Here is a 24,295-nt window from a genome sequence, read left to right as displayed (position 1 = left end):
TGTGGAATCATCCTCAGGTAGTCTGGATTCATGTTTGTTCAAATCATGACCCCTGGGGCAAGGGTGGGGCCAAAATGGCCGACCCAAGTTTTACATAGGAATATAAAGGAAAAATATTTAAAAATCATCTTCTCCAGAACCACTGGACCAGGAAAGATGAATTTTATGTGGAATCATCCTCATGTAGTGTTGATTCAGGTTTGTTTAAATCATGGCCCCCGGGGCAAGGATGGGGCCAAAATTGCCGACCCAAGTTTTACATAGGAATATAAAGGAAAAATATTTAAAAATCATCTTCTCCAGAACCACTGGACCAGGAAAGATGAAACTCATGTGGAATCATCCTCAGGTAGTGTAGATTCAAGCTTGTTCAAATCATGACCCCTGGGGCTAGGGTGGGGCCAAAATGGCCAACCCAAGTTTTACATAGCAATATATAGGAAAAATCTTTTTCCCATGAACCACTGGGCCAGGAAAGATAAAACTCATGCGGAATCATCCTCAGGTAGTCTGGATTCATGTTTGTTCAAATCATGACCCCTGGGGCAAGGGTGGGGCCAAAATGGCCGACCCAAGTTTTACATAGGAATATAAAGGAAAAATATTTAAAAATCATCTTCTCCAGAACCACTGGACCAGGAAAGATGAATTTTATGTGGAATCATCCTCATGTAGTGTTGATTCAGGTTTGTTCAAATCATGGCCCCCGGGGCAAGGATGGGGCCAAAATTGCCGACCCAAGTTTTACATAGGAATATAAAGGAAAAATATTTAAAAATCATCTTCTCCAGAACCACTGGACCAGGAAAGATGAATTTCATGTGGAATCATCCTCAGGTAGTGTAGATTCAATTTTGTTCAAATCATGACCCCTGGGGCTAGGGTGGGGCCAAAATGGCCAACCCAAGTTTTACATAGGAATATATAGGACAAATCTTTTTCTCCAGATCCACTGGGCCAGGAAAGATGAAACAAATGTGGAATCATCCTCAGGTAGTCTGGATTCAAGTTTGTTCAAATAATGACCCCTGGGGCAAAGGTGGGGCCAAAATGGACAACCCAAGTTTTACATAGGAATATGTATTAGAAAAATCTTTAAAAATCTTTTTCTCCAGAACCACTGGACAAGGAAAGATGAAACTTGTGTGGAATCATCCTCAGGTAGTGTGGATTCAAGTTTGTTCAAATCATGACCCTAAGGGAAAGGTTGGGGCCAAAATGGTCGACCCAAGTTTTACATAGGATTGATAGGAATATATTGGAAAAATCTTTAAACATCTTCTTCTCCAGAACCACTGGACCAAGAAAGATGAATTTCATGTGGAATCATCCTCAGGAAGTGTTGATTCAAGTTTGTTCAAATCATGACCCCCTGGGCAAGGGTGGGGCCAAAATTGCCGACCCAAGTTTTACATAGGATTAATAGGAATATATAGGGAAAATCTTTTAAAATCTTCTTCTCCATAACCACTGGACCAGGAAAGATGAAACTCATGTGGAATCATCATCAGGAAGTGTTGATTCAAGTTTGTTCAAATCATGACCCCCTGGGCAAGGGTGGGGCCAAAATTGCCTACCCATTCTTAACATAGGAATATATAGTAAAAATCTTCTCCAGAACCACTGGGCCAGGAAAGATGAAACTCGTGTGGAATCATCCTCAGGTAGTGTTGATTCATATTTGTTCAAATCATGACCCCTGGGGCAAGGGTTGGGCCAATATGGCTGACCCAAGTTCAACATAGGAATTCATAGGAAAAATCTTTAAAAATCTTCTTCTCCAGAACCACTGGACCAGGAAAGATGAAACTCATGTGGAATCATCCTCATGTCGTTTTACATAGGAATATATATGCAAGTTACTTTAAAAATCTTCTTCTCAAGAACCACTGGACCAGGAAAGATGAAACTCATGTGAAATAATCATCAGGTACTGTAGATTCATGTTTGTTCGAATCATGACCCCCGAGGCAAGGGTGGGGTCAAAATGGCCGACCCAAGTTTTACAAAGGAATAGAAAGGAAAAATCTTAAAAAATCTTCTTATCCAGAACCACTGGGCCAGGAAAGATGAAACTCATGTGGAATCATCCTCAGGTAGTGTAGATTCAAGTTTGTTCAAATCATGACCCCCGGGGGTAGGGTGGGGCCAGAATGGCCGATCAAAGTTTTACATAGGAATATATAGGAAATATCTTAAAAAATCTTTTTCCCATGAACCACTGGGCCTGGAAAGATTAAACTCATGTGGAATCATCCTCAGATAGTGTAGATTCAAGTTTGTTCAAATCAAGACACCCTGGAGAGTTTAAGATCAAGCCCCCTCTCCCCCCAACCCCCAGTAAACTTTTAGTTCTGATCTGATATGTGCTTTTTCCTAGTCAATTGCTCACGTGAGTGGTGTGGCCTCTGGGCCTCTTGTTAGAGGCATGTGCTCTAGGACATGTTGTAAGAGAATTGACCTGCAAATATATGTCTTTTATGGGTGTTTTAGTTAGTTTAAGACTTATTTAAGGTATTTAAATAAAAAAAATTATCAGTTTGACAGAAAATTCTAAAAGTACCGACCCACCTTAAATCATACCCCAGCCCCCATGGGGCTCATATTTTCCTAATTAAAAAAAAATGTTGAAATTAAATGTGTTTACAAACGGGAAATCATTTTTTTATTTAACAGTTGCTGATGATGACTCAACATTAAGGACATTCATAAGAATACACTCTGCAGATTTGAAACCAGACACGAGCAGTGCAGTTGACAGTTCTGATTCAAATGATAATAAAGGCAATTTGGAACAGAAAAATATAGATAAAGGCACGGAAGTAATTTATAGCCGAGAAGAAAAGGAAGAAGAGAATGTAGAAATACAAAGTGCGCCAAATGGAGACTCAGAAGAAGAAAGCACTATAGAGAAAATGGCAGGTGTTATCTCTTCAGAAGCACAAGCAATGGTAAAAGATGAAATTTTCCAAAATATTTTGTCTGAAAAAGAAAAGTTACCAACAGTCAGCATGCTTGATTTTGCTGGTCAGTTAGCGTATTATGCCTGTCACCAAATTTACGTAACACCAAAGGCCTTCTTCATCCTTGTGTTGGACATGACTAAGAAGTTTGAGGATGTTGTCGATAAAGAGAAAGATAATCAAGAAGGATTAATCTTCTCTGTGTGGACATACAAAGGTAAAAGTTGTTTGTATAGTCATAGACTTCTATCGGATTGACTCTTTGCTAGATAAAAAAATTAATTCTCGTACATGTCTTGAGGCAGTTGGAGTTAAACAAGGGTTCAAATACATTAGTTAGCTATGCATAATAAATTTTCTATTGAAATACATGTGTATAACTTTTAATCTCACCTGAGCTGAAGGTTCAAGTGAGCTTTTCTGATCAATTTTTATCTGTCGTACGTCTGTCCATCTATTTTTAGTTCACATGAGCCGTAGGCTCAAGTGAGCTTTTCTGATCAAATTTTGTCCATAGTCTGTCCGTCCGTCTGTAATCTTTTAACATTTTCAACTTCTTCTCAAGAATCACTGGGTCAATTTTGATCAAACTTGGTAAAAAGCATTCGTGGAGGATGGGGACTTTATATTGTTAAAATAAAGGGCCAGGTCCCCTTCCAAGGGGAAAAAATCAAGAAAAGACAAAAAAAAACATGGGATCATTCAAAAAAAATTCTTTTAAAAAACCACTGGGCCAGGAAAGCTGAAACTTATGTAGAAGCATCCTTGGGTAGTGTATAAAAATTGATAAAATTATGACCTCGGGGGTAGGGCGGGGCCACAATAGGAAATTAAAGTTTTACATAGAAATATATAGGAAAATCTTTTAAAATCTTCTCCTCAAGAACCAGTGGGCCAGAAAAGCTGAAACATATATGGAAGCATCCTGGGGTAGAGAAGATAATAAATTCTTAAAATCATGACACTTGGGGGTAGGGCAGGGCTTCAAAAGGAAATCTAAGTTTTACATAGAAATATATAGGAAAAATCTTTAAAAATCTTCTTCTCAAGAACCAGTTGGGCAGAAAAGCTGAAACTTATGTAGAAACATCTTTGGAAAGTGTAGATTCAAAATGCAACAAGAGGCCCAGGGTCCACAGTGGCCATTTTGGCCCAACCCTTGCTGCTGGGGCCATGATTTGTACAAACTTGAATCTACAATACCTGAGGATGATTACACATGAGTTTCATCTTTCCTGGCCCAGTGGTTCTTGAGAAAAAAAGACTTTTAAAGATTTTTCTTATATATTCCTATGTAAAACTAGGGTCGGCCATTTTGGCCTCATCCTTGCCCCTGGGACCATGATTTGTAAAACTTGAATCTACAATACCTGAGGATGCATCCACATGAGTTTCATCTTTCCTGGCCAAGTGGTTCTTGAAAAGAAGATTTTTAAAGATTTTTCTTATATATTCCTATATGTAAAACTAGGGTCGCCCATTTTGGCCCCATCCTTGCTCCAGGAGTCATGATTTGAACAAACTTGAACCTACACTACCTGAGGATTCATCTCTCCTGGCCCAGTGGTTCTTGAGAAAAAGATTTTTCCTATATATAATTTATGTAAAATTTTGATTCCCTATTGTGAACCCGCCCTACCCCCCGGGGTCACGATTTTAACAATTTTAATTCTACATTACCCAAGGATGCTTCCACATAAGGGGGGGGGGAGGTAAATTTGGCTCAGCCGTTCTTGACTGTCTTGACTAGAAGTTGAAAATGTGAAAAGTTGACAGACAGACAAAACAAGTGGCCCATTGGCCACATCGCTCACCTGAGTTACTTTTGTGATGGAGTTCTTTACCAGATTTTCCCTCTTTTTATATCTATATATAAAAATAAATCTGATTTTTTTACTGTTGTATTAAAATAATCTATGAGAAGATTGTACTTCTTAAAAGGAAATACATTATACTTACTACCAGAACACTGTTTACTGAAAATTTATTCATTCTTTTTTGTGCATAGGTGAAAAATAATTAAAAGATTAACATTTAATTTGTTTTGACAGTTATTATCATATTGTAAGATAGGTAATTCAAGAACACAACTACAATTTATTAACTAAAAAGAATGTAAAATGTCAATAAACAATGTACTAATGTATTTTGTCTTTCGTCATTCAATAAACAGTCAAAGCATTAAGTATGAACTCCTGTCATTTAAGAACTCAACAGTAGAGCTCCAGACTTATCAAAGACTGCTGGTTTTTTTTCCCTTCAAATCTCAACAGAAAAATGTGTTCTGCTTAAATATTTATCACAAAAAAACTTGACACATGCTCTCTTTTACTGAAACAGGCGTTGAATAATTCAAAGTATCTGAAGTGTACAAAAGCTATACAATTTGGCACATCATTTTATTGTTTATTCTTCTTTGAAAAAAGCTCTGGAATTCTCTTGAAAATCCTCCCCCCTTTTAGCAGTTTCAATAAGACTTGGTATTCAAGTATACTTTTCTCAGGTACACTGAGTACACACCAGTAGAGCTTCAGTCTCATCAGAGAAACACAAGTTCCTATAATAATGAAGTTGTTTTTTTGTAGATTACCTGAAGTTTTGGATAACCTCAATCAAGACATTTGGAGGCAAAAAGGCACCTTTGCTTCTTGTTGTTACACATACAGAAAGAAAATCTATAGATGTAAGTATTAAGACTATCATAATTTTATTTCATGTGATCTGAAAGCGCTTGTGAAACCATTTTTCTTTTCATTATCAGTTTTATATCTCCATATTTTTTTGTTGTTTGTTCAAGTACGGAAGCCCAATAGTGCAAACCAAAAATATATAAAGAAAAACGAAATTAATATATATAGGAAAACCAAAAATATATAAAGGAAAACCAAAAATATATAAAGAAAAACTAAAAATATATAACGAAAAACGGAATTAATATAAAAAAAAACGGAATTAATATAAAGAAAAACGGAATTAATATAAAGAAAAACGGAATTAATATATAAAGGAAAACCAAAAATATATAAAGAAAAACCAAAAATATATAAAGAAAAACCAAAAATATATAAAGAAAAACCAAAAATATATGAAGAAAAAACCAAAAATATATAAAGAAAAACGGAAATAATATATAAATAAAAACGGAATAAATATATAAAGAAAAACGGAATTAATATATAAAGAAAAACGGAATTAATATATAAAGAAAAACGAAATTATTTAAAGTAGAAAAACTTCACTTAAAATACGGAATTTATTGAGGTGCACGGTATGGGTATGAACCCATAAATCATTAGTGCACCGCGTCTGATAGACCTGATTTTGTTTCGACAATAAACAAGCGTGGTGTTTGCCTTTACATTCACCTTTTCCTATATCGAAAACACATCCATTACAATACATGAATGGGGAGAATTTAATCTTTAATATCTAATTGCACAACTATTTAAGAAAACATGAACTTTAAGATTCCGTTGTTTACAACATTTAACATTCAGGAATCCCTTATCCATTATTCAACTATCGCACAATATATTCATTAAAATGTTGTAAAATAATACGTTATCGATCGGACTTGGGTTTGTTTGACATTATAAAAAAAATTGTTTAAAGAGAACAGGTGCAAAAAGTAAAACAAGTCAAAGTGGTTACAAGTAGATTTTAATGATTGTTTACTATATTAGAAATAAAGCAAATCACCTTCAGTTGATTCTTTCATTTCATTAACGCGTAATTAGAGGTTATATATTGGCTACTAAGTACTTGCTCTCACATATTACAAATGTCCAACTCTCAATATGTACTATTTGTGAGTCAGTGGTACTATAGTTCTTGCTCTCATATATTTTAAATGACAAACTCTCAATTTGTGTATTTATAAGTCGGTGACAATGCACAAACTTGTAAATAACAAATCCCTCAAAGTAATGAAATCATTTTTCTAATAGTTTCAACAATCTAGGATTTATGGGTACACAGATTAGGACGCAAGGTTTAGTTCGTGAGAATCCAGTAATACGATACGCAAGGTCGTGACCTTCTAGCTGAGCTCTAATGGGCTTCAACAAAGCCCAATAGTGCAAACCAGAAATAAATAAAGAAAAACGAAATTATTAAATAAAGGAAAAACGAAATTATTAAATAAAGAAAAACGAAATTATTAAATAAAGGAAAAACGAAATTATTCAATAAAGAAAAAACGAAATTATTAAATAAATGAAAAACGAAATTATTATATAAAGAAAAACAAAATCATTAAATAAAGAACCAAAGGCCCATAGGCCCAATCGCTCACCTGAGCACGGTGGCTAAGAAAAAGTAAAGAAATTGGATTATTATTAAAAAGTTTAAATCCGAAAGTAATCCAATGACCAATCATGGCTTTGGTATTATTTAGAACATGAATTTTAAAAGAATATTCCTCTATATGTCTATGTAAAACTTTATCGGTCATTGTGGCTCGGTCCCCCCCCCAACCCCCATCCCAGGGTCATGATTTGTACAAACCTGAAACTGCACAAGCTGAGGATGCTTTCATATAAATATGACCAATTATGGCTTTGCGTTTCATAAGAAAAAGATTTGTTTTAACAATTCCTATATATCTTTTGTAAAACTTTGGTCAGCCATTGTGGCCCCGCCCTACCCAAGGGGGTAATGATTTGAACAAACTTGAATCTCCACTAGCTGAGGATGCTTCCATATATATATGAAAATTTATGTCTTTGCAATTCTTGAGAAGAAGATTTTTAATGAATTTTCCCATATATTTCTATTTTAAACTTTGGTCGGCCATTTTGGCCCCGCCCTACCCCCGGGGGTCATGATTTGTTCAAACTTAAATCTACACTATCTGAGGATGTTTCCACATAAGTTTCATCTTTCCTGGCACAGTGGTTCTTGAGAAGAAGATTTTTAAAACATACCATCAAATTTTCATTAATTCCCAATTATCTCCCCTTGAATGAGGGCGTGGCCCTTCATTTGAAGAAACTTAAATTCCCTTTACCCAAGGATGCTTTGTGGCAAGTTTGGTTGAAATTGGCCAAGCGGTTCATGACAAGAAGTCGAAAATGTGAAAAGTTTACAGACGCTTTCAGCTCAGGTGAGCTAAAAACGAAATTATTAAGTTAAGATAGCATCGTTGATAAGTTTAACAAAACAAAATGCGATGATAAGGGTTCCAGTCACGCGTGGTTCATTCCACAGTGAGTGTGTCTTCAGCGCCAGACAGGGACATGCTGGACGAAGAATTTTAGAAATGTCCACAAGAAGAAAAAAATGCCATTTTAGAAATGTGTTCTTGTATTGCGACGTCCTTGTGAAATGAGGGGAATGTAGACTGAAGTAAAAATATCCACGAAGTAATCAAATCATCCTCGTTTTTGTTTCAACAACCCGTGATTTATGAATATACAGATGGGGCGCTAGGCTTATTCCGGAGGGATTTTTTAATACGATACGCAAGGTCTTGACCTGTCAGCGATTCAAGCGATTTGAATTGGATGTCATTGATTTCAATCAAGCAGAAACAGCCACCCTCATGATCCTCTATCCATAATGCTACACATCAACAAATTACGTATACCGCTGAACAATTATTGACAATTTACTTCAAACATTAGACTGAAGTATTTGTTTCAGTTGATGTTTTCTCACTCTCCTTTTTATTTAATAATTTCGTTTATCTTTATTAAATAATTTCGTTTTCTTTATATGTTAATTCTGTTTTTCTTTATTTATTAATTTCGTTTTCTTTATAAATTGATTTCGTTTTTCTTTATATATTAATTCCGTTTTTCTTTATATATTAATTTCGTTTTTCTTTATATATTAATTCCGTTTTTCTTTATATATTAATTCCGTTTTTCTTTATATATTAATTCCGTTTTTCTTTATATATTAATTTCGTTTGTCTTTATATCTTAATTCCGTTTTTTCTTTATATATAAATTCCGTTTTCCTTTATATATTTTTGGTTTTCCTTTATATATTTTTGGTTTTCCTTTATATATTTTTGGTTTTCCTTTATATATTTTTGGTTTTCCTTTATATATTATTTCCGTTTTTCTTTATATATTAATTCCGTTTTTCTTTATATATTTTTGGTTTGCACTATTGGGCTTCCGTATTCAAGACTAGGCAGGGTTGTTTTAAAAAAGAGTTTTTATGTGTTATCATCCATAGATTGGGGCGGCATATTATTTTTGTCCTGTATGTCTGTTTTTGACTGTTGTCAACTTCAGCCTTTTCCATTATTTATGGTCCCGTGGGGATCCGGGTTAGAATAGGTCCCCAGTATCCCCTTGCTTGTCGTAAAAGGCAACTAAATGGGGCGGTCCTTTGGATGAGACCGTATAAACCGAGGCCCCGTGTCACAGCAGGTGTGGCACGATAAAGATCCCTCCCTGCTCAATGGCCCTGAGTGCCGAGCATAGGCCCAAATCTGCAGCCCTTCAACGGCAATGGTGACGTTCCCATATCAGTGAAATATTCTGGAGAGGGACGTTAAACAACATACAATCAATCAATCATTATTTATGAACCGCGAGAGGTAGAGACTTCATATTTCTAATTTGATATGAATATTCAACTAATTACGCTTTTTCAAATGACCTTGACTTTGACCTTATGCTGAATATGTCTTTTTGAACCTGTGCTATAACTTTTGAATGTTATGGGATAGAGAAATCATGTTTGGTAAGCATACTCACCATTATGTAATATCGTGAGTACTTTGCAGTAACTTAACTTATTACCCCTCTTTTGTGGGAGAGTTAATAAAGCTTGAATTGTTAAATTGTTAAACAAGGATTTTTTACTGATCTGTAATTAAAAATTCTACAATGATCGTTCCACATTTGTCCCCATCCAAGAGATGTTTCCTACCTCCATTGAAAAAAATTTTCAATAAGTTATTGTGGTATCAAATATTTAAGATTCTACCAATTGACTTCAATGTCAGTGACCTGGCCCCGCCGTCACCAACACTCCTCATTTCAATACTCAGCCTCAACTCTGAGGTTTTCCCTCAAATCCTTTACCTCACCCTCAAGTCACCGTCACCACGCAAAAATTGAGTTTTCCTCAGTAGAATTTTGAGGAAATACTCAAATATTTAAGTATAACTCTTTAGCAACCTTAAATTCTTACTCAAGAAATTAAAATGGCGGAAAGACGTCGCAGACGTAGGAAATATCAAAGATTTCTACAAATTAGAAATCGGCCATTAAAGAGAACGATTAGAGACAGGACAAATCCTTTTGAAATTTACAATGATGAGGAATTGTTTGACCGTTTCAGGTTTAGGAGGCCTACAATTATGCATATATTGCAGAAAATTGATCACAATCTTGTAAACAGTGCGAGGAATAATGCCTTTACGGCTTACCTCCACTTATGCAACTTTTGGTTTGTTTACGGTTTTTTGCTACCGGGGCATTCCACAAACTTATTGGAGACAGCTTCAATGTGTCCGAGTGCACTGTGGGAAGGTGCTGTCGTGCCGTGGCCAATGCCATCGTCGGCGTCCGAAGCGACTTTATTGAATTTCCCAAGGATCACAAGGCCAGGGAAACCAAACAAGAATTCTTGAAAATTGCAGGTAAACTAAACCAGTCTGCTAGCCTTTACTTTCTTTTTAATATTTTACAAGAGAGATAACTCATGCACATCATTATCTTTGAAAGCTCGTACGTTGGAATGTCGACTATTGCTACTATATGTGATGTAACCTTACACAGGATATTTGTTTAGTCAATTTAATGACAAAATAACTCATGTATACTTAAATTCTATGTAATAATCTGTATAAGTGTCTAACGTTATATATTGCTATTCATTTTTCCTTTCATCCCTCGATTGATTCGTTTTTTTTTTTAATACCTTTTTAGCATTATATTATATATAAGGACCTCAAGAGGCAATGCGATTATTACAATGTACAGTATGATTACAATTGAAATATATTAAAGAGTATTGTAACGTCAAATAAGAAGAATTTGATCTATATATCTATTTCATGGAGGTACCAAATGGGGTATATAGTAAAGAGACTTTAAAACTATTAAAATATTCATATACAACTTAGCACATTTTCTTGTTGGAGCAACTAAATACCGAAAGCCACAGCACACACATTTTAAACAATGTAATATCAGTTATGATCGATACAGATACACAATTTTTTAGGGTTTCCAAATGTTTTGGGATGTGTAGACGGAACTTTCATAAGAATTATTGGTCCATCTGAAAATGAAGCCGATTTCGTCAATAGAAAGGGTTTTCACTCACTCAATGTTCAGGTACATATACTTTTTTTTAAATACATGTACGTTATACTGGAATAGAAATATAACAAAAAATATATACAAATGCACAATAAATATTTCTGATTTAGATGGTGTGCGATGCAAAATTTAAATTTACAAGTGTCTGCGCTACCTGGCCAGGTAGCGTACACGACAGCCGAGTTTGGAGGGAATCTGCCCTGTGCCGACAATTTGAACAAGGTAAGTTCATATCACGTAATTTACATAGGTAAGCAGCTTCGGAACACGTAAAAATTTCACCAATGGAATTGTCCCCTCATTTGTCCTCCAGAAGAAAAAAATCTACAGCAGATATGCAGCATCGGGGGGGGGGGGGGGGGGGGGGGAGCTTAACCCCCCTTCCCCCTTTTTTTTTTTTAACAGAGATGTTCTCTGTTGGAAATGTTGCCCCCCCCCCCTCACGAAGTAGGATTTTCGTTTAATTTCTTTTTTTTTTAATATATGATTTGCTTTTCAAGCCTCGGACCTCCCCCCTTTTTTTTTTAAAAACTAAGCACTTATAATCATTGTGCGACTTCCTCCAGTTCCGTGTGGTTTAACGAAGTACTCCAACAAAAATGTTGATACTTGCTGCATGTAATATTCAACTTTTAAAAACAGGTGAACACAATGGATTTCTTCTTGGAGATTCGGGGTATCCTTGTCGTCGATACCTGATGACACCCTACCTCAATCCTGCCACTGATGCTCAACAGCGTTTCAACGCCTCGCTCTGTCGAACAAGAGTGCTTGTTGAGCAGAGCTTTGGAATTTTAAAGAGACGTTTTGCATGCCTTCAAGCAACACTAAGGCAGGTTTTCTTATTTTTCAAATTACAAAACGTTTTAACGAAATTTATTTTAGGATGTGATATAAATATTTATAAATATGTTTTTACAACTGTAGGACGAATCCTGATCAAGCTGCAACGTATGTTGTCGCATGTGTTGTTTTGCATAACATTGGGATAGAGAGTGGCGATGTTATGGACAAGGGCTGTGACGCTGCAGATGCCAATAGTAATCAGGCAGATCACCAAGTAGCCTACAACGCTCAAGAGGGTAGTCACATGCGAGATTATATAGCAAACACATATTTTGGATAAACGTACGTAAATACATTTAACATAAACATGTTGAAGTATTTTAATATATAGTGATTATACTTGATGATGGAGATGTCGTTTATGATTTTGTTTTTATTTCAGATGTAATATATGTAGACCCAGAGAAGATTTGGATTAAGAAAACAAACGCATGTGACGATAACTCATTGTCTTGTAGCATGTTAATTTATTAAGTGCATGTTTTAAAAACACTAGATAAATTGAAAACAATAAAAATAAATAATACACGACTTTCCCATTCCTCACATGGCTGTCATTTGTTAATTCTTTTATGAACTGGTCATATGTACATCCAGCAAATTTTCTGGAAATTCAGCATTAAGCTTGTACAGAAGATACACTTTTTTTGTTTCAATATAATCAATTTCTATCTCCAACTTCCTTTTCTCTAATTTAATTTTTTCAATTTCCTCTTTCATTTTCTCATTCTCTAGATTTAGATTGTCAATTTCTCCCCCTTCTATCTCTCTCCGTCCATTCCTCTGTTTGTTTGATTTTCGACCACGATTTGGCTGTCTGTCTGATAAATAAATAAAAGTATCACTATATTTATAATCACTTTTCCTAATCGTTTTTTTAGTGATATATACATATACACTGTATATAAGATTATAGGACGATGACCGTCATACCTTTGATTGTGGAGTTACAGTCACCAGTTGAGTCGACAGTTCTATTGCTTGTACTTGGCTCATCCTCCATTTCGTGACTAATCGGTGAAATATCTATTTTTAGTTGTAAAAGTTAACTTACATTCATGTTGTATACACAAATTTTAAGAGGACATAAATACTTTTATTTTTATGAAATTAATTCGTCGCTCAAAATTATCGGCCTCATAAAAACCTAATTATTACCATCTGTATCGATCCCGCCGACCAATCCGACAATATTAGGTCGTGAATCCATGGCTTGATAGAGAGTTTCCTCGGCTGGGGTCATGGGTGCCGGTGGAGGACCTCCTCCAGTCTTGGGGCGGCGAATCCCATCAATATTATCTTTAGCTACAGGTCAAATAATGTATAAATGCTTTTTTAATGCTAAATTCTCTCAAAAGTTAAAATAATACATAATTATCGGCCGCAGCAGCGGCCGATCTATTTGTGGTTGTGTTAGAAAGTGCACATGGGGAAATGAGGAGTTATTTTTCATTAGTTCAGTAAATAATTCTTGATTGATAAAAAGTAAAAATCATGAGTAAAATATTTTTTTCAAAAATTGCTTTAATATTAGCATTAACTGTTGTTATTACATTTTAATTTCATTATCATTTCTCGTCAGAAAATTGATAATTTATTGTTATATAAAAAGAGTGTACAATAGATACTCCCCGGTCTGGGAGTGTGTAAGATATGAAAGTAAATCGCCATGAATTTCCGGAAAATATTGACGTGATGAAACTGCATGGTGAAAATTCAACTCAGTAAAAATATTGTTTTGGATCTGCTCTAAAGCTGCAAATGATGCAAAGATATTTTCCCTACATTTTGCACCGCGGCTTGTAGCAGAGCCTACTCTGCATAAGCCATGGACATTATCACGTGACAAAGATCCAGGGTATCAGCACGTGGTTTATCTTGAGAGGGCTACATCATCATTTTCAATAAATTCTCATCATTCATCATTGACTTATTATTTTTTACGTCGATGAATCAATTTATGAGCAAATGCGGTAAAATGTCTATTTATTAATTTAAACAAAAAAAAAATTACTTTGCTTTGAAGAGCTGAAAAAAGGGTGGAAAAAAAGATTCAACCATTTCTCCTTTGAATATCTTGACGTGATTTCCTAGCATGTGAAAGATTTTTTTTACTGCTAAATTTTGTTTGCGGCCGATTTGATGCTTTGCATCAATTTAACTTGTTATTTCTGTTTTGGGGGTCAACACGATGATTTAGCCAACTGAGGAGTACTTGTTCAATATTTACCGAGCCTGGAGGGTTGTTTAATTTTATTCGAATTAATTGTTGGATTTCAGTCAATCATACATTAGTCAATCAAATTAAAATGATAATAATAATGCTGATCTTGATATTTACCTCTCTGTTTGATGTTGTCATATTTTTTTGAAATGGTATCCGATGTTCTCTCATTTCTGAATTGTCTGCATTTGAAAAAGAACTTTTAATTTCAAAAAAGGAACAATATACTACATGTAGTATACATGTAGATCTTCATTAGCTCGTCGTTTGGGATTCTTTAACCGATTTAATGTATTAGAAAAAAAATATATTTTCCGATTTCAATATCATTATCATCGGAATACGAGCCATAAATTTTTAATTTTTGTTTCTTGTTTTTTTTTTAAATGGGAAAAATACGTGATGAATCAATGTTAAACTTGACCAATTCATTTTACGCCTTAATGGATTAAAAATTAAGTGATACAATATGTAGATGTCATTTTTTTTTTTTTTTTGATTTTAGATCTAAGAACAGATTATTATTCTATAAAATAATCTGGACTGGCTGCATGCACAAATATACTATCGGCACAGTTGCAAGATTTTTTTTTCTGTAAAAAAGTGGGGGGGGGGGTATGGGGGTGTCAACTTTTTCCAAAAAAATTAACAGAAATTTGTTGACAAGCCCCTACCCCAAACATTTATTAGAATAAAGTAATTTCGTTTCCAAACATGAAAAGCATACTCGATTTCGTATGCATTTATTTTAATGATTATTATTTTTATTTTTTTATTATCACCAAAAATTCACTGTGTTTCGGTTGTTGCAAGTCAGAATGATAATTACGTGCAGTTGATTTATTGAGAGTCAAATGACTAGTGAGTAAGTGATTTATATACGCATTCAATGACATCCTTTTGAAAACGCCCCCCCCCCCCCCCCCTCCTTATGAATTTCATAATTGAATTTAAAGAATATAAAAATTAAATGGATCAACTTACAAATTAGAGATACAAATGGAAGATTAGTTCTAATATCCCAGTGCTTGCATAATGAAAAAAGGGTTACTAAAATTCACGCAAAAGGGGGATATAACGCTACACATTAAGAAATACTAGGCCTACAACGAAAACAGTAAGAGAAGTATATATATTTAGTTTATTTTTCATGTATATCAAAGTTTTGTACCAAATACGATAAACAAAAGGAATTAAGAATGCTTGGAGTGATGAGAAAATAGCTGAGAAATTAATATTGTTGACGGGCTGAAATAAACTAGCATAAATTTTGTGTATGCACCTGATACTAAGGGAGATAATAATGCGAATCATCTGGTCGACTTGTAAACAGTGAAGAGGGGGTAAGTTAAATGTTGACATCAAGTTAAAATACATATAGAATACTTACAGATTGAGGGTGTCCGTAATAGACTGCCACGTCTCTTCTTTTATTTTGTTATGTTTCCCCTTAATACCCGCCACTTTCATTTTGCCAAATAGTTGCCCCTCAAACTTGAGGACTTCCTCAATCAAAACAATTTCTTCCTCGGAGGACCAATTGGCCCCCCTCTTCCTCTTTGCAGCAGAAATTAGGTTTTCGATTTCTTTTTCAGCCATTTTATGAAATAATAAACACAGACGACAAAATTTATTGCGTAAAATCGTTACGTAAAAAAAATCCGCGAAATCACGCGAAAATTTTCATGTACGTATTCAGCTGAGTTGAGTGTAATTTTCTAGCCTAAACTGAGGTATTCCTCAAGCCGTTTGGTGACGGTGAATGGAGGGAAATCTCAGTTGAGGCTACCTCAGTGACTTGAGTTGAGGTTAGAGGTTGAGGTAAATAAAATTTTGGTGACGGCGGGGCCTGGTGACCTTGAATTTGATCAATTTATAAAAAAAAATAGCTTTTTTATACCCCGGTTCCGAAGGAGAGGGGGGTATACTGTTTTACCCTTGTGTGTCTGTCTGTCCGTGTGTCTGTGTGTCCGTGTGTCTCTGTGTCCGTGTGTCCGTCCGTAACAAATTTTCGTCGCAGTTTTCTCAGCAACTACTCATCGTAGATGCTTGAAATTTTTACACAATCTTTTTTCTGAGGCATGCTAGATGGTGGGATACATTTTCTCTCAAATCCGATATTTACTTCCTGTTTGTCTGTGCGTCTGTCTGTTTCATACATAACAAATTTTTCGTCGAGCTTTTCTCAGCCATTACTCATCGTAGATGCTTGAAATTTTAACACAATCTTCTCTGAGGCATGCCATATGGTGGGATACATTTTGATTTAAACCCGATGTCAACTTCCTGTTTGTCTGTGTGTCTGTCCATCTCATAAATAACAAATTTTCGTCGCAGTTTTCTCAGCAACTACTCATCATAGATGCTTGAAATTTTAAAACAATCTTCTCTGAGGCATGCCATATGGTGGGATACATTTTTGTTCAAATCCAATGTCAACTTCCTGTTTGTCTGTGTGTCTCTCCGTTTCATTTAAACAAATTTTCGTCGCGCTTTTCTCAGCAACTACTCATCATAGATGCTTGAAATTTAAACACAATCTTCTTTGAGGCATGCCATATGGTGGGATACATTTTTGTTCAAATCCGATGTCAACTTCCTGTTTGTCTGTCTGTCGGTCTGTTTCATAAATAACAATTTTCTGTTGCAGTTTTCTCAGCAACTACTCATCGTAGATGCTTGAAATTTTAACACAATCTTCTCTGAGGCATGCCATATGATTGGATACATTTTTGTTCAAATCCAATGTCAACTTCCTGTTTGTCTGTGTGTCTCTCCATTTCATACATAACAAATTTTTGTCACGCTTTTCTCAGCAACTACTCATCGTACATGCTTGAAATTTTAATACAATCTTCTCTGAGGCATGCCATATGGTGGGATACATTTTTGTTCAAATCCAATGTCAACTTCCTGTTTGTCTGTGTGTCTCTCCGTTTAATTTAAACAAATTTTCGTCGCGCTTTTCTCAGCAACTACTCATCATAGATGCTTGAAATTTAAACACAATCTTCTTTGAGGCATGCCATATGGTGGGATACATTTTTGTTCAAATCCGATGTCAACTTCCTGTTTGACTGTCTGTCGGTCTGTTTCATAAATAACAAATTAAAGTTGCAGTTTTCTCAGCAACTACTCATTCGCAGATGCTTGAAATTTTAACACAATCTTCTCTGAGGCATGCCATATGACTGGATACATTTTTGTTCAAATCCAATGTCAACTTCCTGTTTGTCTGTGTGTCTCTCCATTTCATACATAACAAATTTTTGTCACGCTTTTCTCAGCAACTACTCATCGTACATGCTTGAAATTTTAATACAATCTTCTCTGAGGCATGCCATATGGTGGGATACATTTTCGTTTAAATCCAATGTCAACTTCCTGTTTGTCTGTGTGTCTGTCTGTTTCATAAATAACAAATTTTTGTCGCAGTTTTCTCATTAGTTATTCATAGTGGATGCTTTAAATTTCTTTACACTCTTTGTTGAGGCATGCTTTTATGGTGAGAATAATTCTGATATGAATCTGATGTCATCATCATATTTTTCTTTGCATCTGCCTGTAATTGAACTTACGTATATTAACATGATAGTGCTTATTTACATCAGAGCGGGGGTATTACCAGTGAGCATTGGCTCACAGATTTCTTGTTTCAAACCTTTACCATAACTTTAACCATTGGTGATGTAAACTTCATATTTGGTATGCTTACTCCACTAATTAAGTGCTACCAAGTGATTTCAAGGTCAATGACCTTGTGACTTTGACTTTTACCTATATGCTAAAAGATTTTTTCCAACTTTGTTTCTGCTAGGCACACACAGAATTCATGGCATGGTTGTCTATCAACTTGTCTGTAAACAATGATTTTAGGAATAACATATATCCAATTAATCTAAATCTGACTCTATTTGATCCAATCAGTGACCATTTTAGAGTTTTTAGAAATTTTTATTTGTTTGTAGCTACTAAGCCTTTCGAAACTTGCATGGGTAATCCATTTTGGGATGTTCACTACCAAATTTGCTTTAGATGATGGTTATATGTAGAATTTCTTGAAAAAAGCATAGCTTAAAAATAATTGAGCAATTTATTCCAATGAAAAACATAAAGGATTTAAGAATTAGTGGTTCTATAAAATGAAAAAAAAATTAAATTTATATGATTTAAAGTTGTCATATAAGAAAAACCTGAGAGTAAATTTCGGTTTCAGAGAAGAGAAGATTGAAAATAATTATATCAAAGTTTGTTTTTTTTTTTTTTTGGGGGGGGGGGGGGGGGAGGGGGTGGCATGTAAAAAAAGATATTTTCTTACCTTAATTTGTGCATTTGTAAATTCAACACTTCATTTATTTGAAAATCTGATATAAAGGGAATTCAGAGCTACAGTAAAAACTCATCTCATGTACAAGGGGTTATCAAAAAGTTCGTAGACGGGCGCCATAAAATTAAAACCGCTTACCGCTATAGCTATATCAATGAATTTTTAAATATATGATTAGCATAATCTTTTCTATCTATGAAATAGACCGCAGATCATAAATTTAATTTTTAAATAAATCAGTAATGTTTTCGTAAGCTATGGTATGTCCAGGCGGCAAAACCTCGAATATGGCTTTTTTTCGACCGAAGCATAACTAAGAAAAACGTTTTTGAGAACAATCTTATTAATACGAGTATATGTTGGGACACCATTGCTTCATAAAATATCAAGTTTTTAATTCATTCTGAAAGTTCTATTATAATTTATTGTAAATTTGACATGAAGTGTCTAAACAAATAAGTCCTTGAAAATGACGTCAAAAGGTAGGGGTGGGGGGGTCATTTTCCAACATTCTTTAAAGTTTTGACCCTGAAAAAAGTGGTATATACCTAGGAAATGTTTAAACTAGCTATGAAGAAATTAAATGCGTCCAGAATACTTGTTTTTAAAGCAAAAGAGGTTCAGAGGGAAAAGGGATGCACAGTTAATGTCGATTCTTAGTCAAGGTGTGAAAAATCCAAAAATGACGTTGCTCATATAATGTAGATATTAAACTTCCAAAAGCAAAATATGCTGGCACAATTTAGCGAGGATCTCTCCCAAAGTATCAGTCCATTTGCAATATTACATCATTTAAAGCCGCTGTTCGTGACATTGGAAAGTCATAAAAACAAGACGGGTTTAAGTGAAACTAAATGACGACGGTGCCGGGTAACCAAATAATGTCTTTTTTATTAGCTCACCTGAGCCAAAGGCTCAAGTGAGCTTTTCTGATCACATTTTGTCCGTCGTCCGTCCGTCTGTCCGTCTTTAAACTTTTCACATTTTCGACTTCTTCTCAAGAACCACTGGGCCAATTTTGACCAAACTTGGTACAAAGCATCCTTGGATTAAGGAAAATTTTAATTGTTAAAATGAAGGGACAAATCTCCTCGCAAGGGGAGATAATCAAGAAAAGACAAAAATAGGTTGGGGTCATTAAAAAATCTTCTTCTCAAAAACCACTGGGCAAGTAAAGCTGAAACTTATGTTGAAGCATCCTGGTATAGTGTAGATTTAAAATTGGTAAAATCATGACCCCCGGGGGAAGGGTGGGGCCACAATGGGGAATCAAAGTTTTACATAGAAATATAGAGGAAAATTCTTTGAAAAGCTTCTTTTCAAGAACCACTGGGCCGGAAAATCTGAAACTTATATGGAAGCATCCTGGGGTATTGTAGATTCTAAATTATTCAAATCATGACCCCCAGGGGAAGGGCGGGGCCACAATGGGGAATCAAAGTTTTACATAGAAATATATAGGAAAAATCTTTGAAAATCTTCTCCTCAAGAACCACTGTGCCAATAAAGCTGAAACTTATTTGAAAGCATCCTGGTATAATGTAGATTCTTAATTATTCAAATAGTGACCCCTGGGGGATGGGTGGGGCCACAATGGGGAATCAAAGATTTATATAGAACTATATAGGAAACATCTTTAAAAATCTTCTTCTCAAGAACCACTGGGCCAGAAAAAGTGAAGATTATGTGGAAGCATTCTGGGGTAGTGTAAATTCTAAATTGTAGGAATCATGACCCCGGGGGAAGGGCGGGGCCATTACAGGAATTAAAGTTTTACATAGAAATATATATAGGAAAAATTTTTGAAAATCTTCTCAGGAACCACTGGACACAAATGCTGAAACATATGTTCCCATGGAAGGATCATGGGGTAGTGTAGATTTCAAAATGTCTAAATTATGATCAGTGGGGTAGGGTGGGAATGCATTATGTATAACAAGGGTGAAATCTGGTAAAGAACAGAATGGTCAAAGCTTCTCAGGTGAGCGATGTGGCCCATGGACCTCTTGTTTTATCATATTTTAGCAAAAAATGAACGAATCAAGCTATATAAAATTTTCAATTTTTTCTTATTTTTTGTTGCTTTATGTCTTTCATAATTTTTGAAAGTATAGACAACATAAAACTAATTTTAAAGCCTCAGTCCACGAACTTTTTGAAAACCCCTCGTATATAAGCCTATAATTGAATTCTTTTGTATTGATTGAAAAGAAAATATTATATTGAAATAGAAAAGAAAAGATATAATGAAAAGAAAAGAAAACAAACAAACAAAATTTACAATTTACATTCCTTTAAAAAGCGATTGTAACAGCACCATCATGCACAATTAAGACAGCAAACAATTGAACCTGATGCATGCACGTTCTCTCCAGGTACACTAACCGTCACACAATTTCATTAAGGATCCTGCACAACTGGTTTGCAAACAGTAACTTTGCAACCTCTGAAACTGTACCTGGTGCATCTAGCCATACATTTTTTGGTGATATCACCTTTTAGAAATAAGTCTGTTTCCAAGTTAGTTAGAGTCATACCATGTCGTACATGCATAAATGTTATTATTAAGGATTGCTCATCATTCTAACGTGCGTTTGATGTCAACACTCCAATATTTTGATATCCTTTTCAGGAAATAGAAAAGTATTTGAGGGAGTTCTGGAAAGCTGTACCAGATGAGGACAGAGATTGGTTAAGTAAGTCTCTGAATGACCGGGAATACTCTGTGGGTCTACTGGAACTTAATGAGAAAACAACGGAAACGCTGGAATCAATTAAAAAGTCTGTAGTCCAACTATTTGCCGATGATGTCAATACAAAAATTGAAATGCCTTCTTCGTGGGCTCTTATGGAACAATTATTATATGAAGGAGGGTGGAAAGTTTTGTCCCTTGATGAAATAAGAAGGCTCAATTCATCCCTTCCTGAAGAATACCAAATTAAAAGTGATGAGGAAATATCTAAGTTTTTGAAGTGTTTCCATGATAATGGGCTTCTTTTGTATTTCAAAGAAGGGAAATTAAGGGAACATGCAATACTGGACATTCAATGGTTTGCTAATGCTTTCAGTAAGATAATTGCTGATGAAAACCACATCAATAAAGATTGTAAAAGGAGATTAATCAAAGAATGGAAATCCTTCAACAAAACGGGGGAACTCAAAGACAAAGTGGTAGACGCACTGTGGAAAGATGAACCTTCATACCTGGAACACAAAAGTGAAATTATGTCTTACATGGAGAAGCTTCAAATGCTTGTATCTTTGGAGACTTCCGGTAACATGACATGGTATGTCCCAAGTATGAACAAAAAACAGTTTAAAGCTGACTTTTGCGAGGAAATGTGGGAATGCTCATCCATTTTGTGCTTCCGATTCACTTCCTTTGCTATGTTTGTGTTCTACAGACTGGTAGCATTTTGCATAAGTTCTCTTGGATGGAGTATTGCTAAAGATGATGATAATGAAGGAGATTTATGTCTTTATCAAACAGCGGCAGTGTTTGATCACAAAGAACACACTGTTGTTGTTGGCATATGTAACGATGATATTCAGTTACAAGTGCTACGTCACAGCCGCTTAGCGGTAGACAAAGACGTATCAAATGAAATTGGAGATTGCATTGAACAGGCCTTAGGAAAATTGACGGAAATATTTCTTATGGAAAATATATTCCTAAGAGGATTCAAATGTCAAAACATTATTTGTAATGAGAAAGATATATCGTTTACCCTTGCTAGTGAGCTCTCCAAAATTAAGGCCGAAGAAACACAATGCAAGTGTCGAATTCAAGAGAAACATGTGATAAATGTACAAAGGACTCTTAGTTTCTGGGAAAAGGTAATCATCTTTCTACCGTTATACCCCCTCCCATCGGCCTCCATAAACAAAGTGTTTACTGGAATCAGTACATAGGAATCAAATTGTCTGTTCATTTGTATAGTCATGACAGGCCCATAGCAGATTTTTTACATTCCTATATTCTCAAAAACATTATCTGAATAGCATTCAATTTATACCTTTACTTTAAAAACATTTTAAATATTATCTGCTTTAGGATAATTTATTTGTTTATGATAAAAATATTTTCTTTTTAGTTTGGGAGGCTTTTTTTTTTCTTGAGTGTATACCTAAAATTTTATTTTAATTATGTTGCTTTATCAAGTTTAATTTCATTATATTTCAGAAAGAGGCAAACAATTCTAGCACTAGACACATTCTGGCAGACCGATCTAGATTTGCAAAGCTTGGAATGGCAACAAACGATGTGTTAAATCAGGCATACCGAGATGTGCTTGAGTGGGAAATACACCCTTCCCTAGTTTATAACAGAGTGAAGACGTCATCAATTTATAAAACATTACGCTCAGATCAAGAAGATCTCTTAAAAACAGCTGCAAGCTCTGGATATAAGAATTTTGATATTTCATTAATCTATATGTTGATCAGAAACATTGGTTCTAAGATCCCTAAACCAACAAAAGGAAAATGGGGAGGCAACAGTATGCCTACAGCAGGAGAGATAAGGGTGGGTGATGATGTGGAGCGAATCAGAATAATCCGAAACTCTCTGACTGCACACGTGAGCTCAGCCTCCACCCCTCAGACAGAATTCGATGACACGTGGTTGATGATGTCAGATATCTGCAAAAGACTAGAAACCTTCACTGGAAAGAAGTACTTAGATGATCTTAATAGCATTCAAAAATTGACTTTAAAGGAGGAAGAGGAAGATGCTATTATAGAAAAAGTTAAAATGGAAAGTCAGTATGAAATGATGAAGGCGGTGATGTCAGATGTACAAGAAATTAAAAAGACAATATCAAAGCCTGAAACAAAAGATGCTTCGAATTAAGGTTAAGAATACTACACGTAGAACGCTGTTGGGAATACTTTTATAACTTAATTAAACTATATTGAAATCACAATCAAAGAAGAATGATTTTATATGACTTTTATTATATTAACATTCACTGATTTTTGTAAAAATACAAGACATTGGGTCGTTGGATTTTAATTTTGAGACCCAGTTAGAAAAACTTTTAATTCATTTTGGTGTTTGGAGGACTCGGCATTCAATACAATTTCGAGGTATTTTAAACATTTTCATCATCATCTCTGAAAGGGCTGGATAATTATTCCAAAACTTGCAGACTGATCAAGATTTGCAAAGCTGGAAATGGCATCAAAGGACGTGTTAAATCATGCGTACAGGGATGTGCTTGAGTGGTAATTACACTTTTTCCTTCTTTATAACACAGTGGAGATGTCATCAACGTATAAAACATTACGCTCAGATCAAGAAGATCTCTTGAAAACAGCTACCAACTCTGGATATATTTTGATATTTCATTGATGTATATGTTGATCAGAAAAATTTGCACAAAGATCCCTAAGCCAACAAAAGAAAAATGGGGAGGCAACAGTATGCCTACAGCAGGAGAGATGTCTGCCAAAGATTGGAAACCTTCACTGGAAAGACATTGGGTGACAGGGTTGTTGGATTTTAATTTTGAGACCCAGTTAGAAAGACTTAACTTATTTTGGTGTTTGGAGGACTCGACATTCAATACAATTTCGAGGTATTTTAAACATTTTCATCGTCATCTCTGAATAATTATTCCATAATTGGATAATTATTCCAAAACA

The 24,295-nt window shown here is 35.0% G+C and overlaps 3 protein-coding genes across 4 annotated transcripts in view; 2 read left to right on the top strand and 1 right to left on the bottom strand.

Moving 5' to 3' along the window:
* Window positions 1–24,295, top strand: part of LOC134259121 (uncharacterized) — a 41,884-nt gene that overhangs the window by 14,057 nt on the left and 3,532 nt on the right. The window contains exons 2-5 of the mRNA XM_062741723.1: window positions 2,677–3,180; window positions 5,549–5,646; window positions 21,281–22,486; window positions 22,833–24,228. Coding sequence (XP_062597707.1) covers window positions 2,677–3,180; window positions 5,549–5,646; window positions 21,281–22,486; window positions 22,833–23,501 — 2,477 coding nt within the window. The 3' untranslated portion in view covers window positions 23,502–24,228. The remainder of the gene's footprint in view (window positions 1–2,676; window positions 3,181–5,548; window positions 5,647–21,280; window positions 22,487–22,832; window positions 24,229–24,295) is intronic.
* LOC134259117 (putative nuclease HARBI1) lies at window positions 10,287–12,606 on the top strand. Its single transcript, XM_062741714.1, has 6 exons — window positions 10,287–10,566; window positions 11,154–11,266; window positions 11,362–11,473; window positions 11,894–12,083; window positions 12,179–12,383; window positions 12,480–12,606. The coding sequence occupies exons 1-5, from the start codon at window positions 10,362–10,364 to the stop codon at window positions 12,375–12,377; spliced, it is 819 nt and encodes a 272-aa protein (XP_062597698.1). The 5' UTR covers window positions 10,287–10,361; the 3' UTR covers window positions 12,378–12,383; window positions 12,480–12,606.
* LOC134259115 (uncharacterized) lies at window positions 12,545–16,164 on the bottom strand. Of its 2 annotated transcripts, none has more exons than XM_062741712.1 (5): window positions 15,712–16,164; window positions 14,439–14,503; window positions 13,256–13,402; window positions 13,031–13,123; window positions 12,545–12,918 (listed from the first exon to the last, which is right to left on the bottom strand). In XM_062741712.1, the coding sequence occupies exons 1-5, from the start codon at window positions 15,918–15,920 to the stop codon at window positions 12,668–12,670; spliced, it is 765 nt and encodes a 254-aa protein (XP_062597696.1). In that variant the 5' UTR covers window positions 15,921–16,164; the 3' UTR covers window positions 12,545–12,667. The 2 variants fall into 2 exon arrangements, with proteins under 2 accessions (XP_062597696.1, XP_062597697.1); XM_062741713.1 differs by having other exon boundaries at window positions 12,728–12,918; window positions 13,031–13,107.

Source organism: Saccostrea cucullata, unplaced genomic scaffold (assembly GCF_032062105.1).
Source record: "Saccostrea cucullata isolate Sc308-1 unplaced genomic scaffold, CSIRO_AGI_Scuc_v1 ctg467, whole genome shotgun sequence".
In the NCBI taxonomy this organism is placed as follows: Eukaryota; Metazoa; Mollusca; class Bivalvia; order Ostreida; family Ostreidae; genus Saccostrea; species Saccostrea cuccullata.
This window is presented reverse-complemented; position numbering and strand designations above follow the sequence as displayed.

Excerpts from the sequence above, each read along its gene's own strand:
- LOC134259117 (XM_062741714.1), top strand. The coding sequence starts at position 10,362 with ATGCAACTTTTGGTTTGTTTACGGTTTTTTGCTACCGGGGCATTCCAC. Across the intron at positions 11,267-11,361 it reads TTCACTCACTCAATGTTCAG|ATGGTGTGCGATGCAAAATT; the intron begins GTACATATACTT and ends TTTCTGATTTAG. Across the intron at positions 11,474-11,893 it reads GTGCCGACAATTTGAACAAG|GTGAACACAATGGATTTCTT; the intron begins GTAAGTTCATAT and ends TTTTAAAAACAG.
- LOC134259115 (XM_062741712.1), bottom strand. The coding sequence starts at position 15,920 with ATGGCTGAAAAAGAAATCGAAAACCTAATTTCTGCTGCAAAGAGGAAG. Across the intron at positions 13,403-14,438 it reads TGACAACATCAAACAGAGAG|CTAAAGATAATATTGATGGG; the intron begins GTAAATATCAAG and ends TTTGACCTGTAG. Across the intron at positions 12,919-13,030 it reads CTGTAACTCCACAATCAAAG|ACAGACAGCCAAATCGTGGT; the intron begins GTATGACGGTCA and ends TTTATTTATCAG.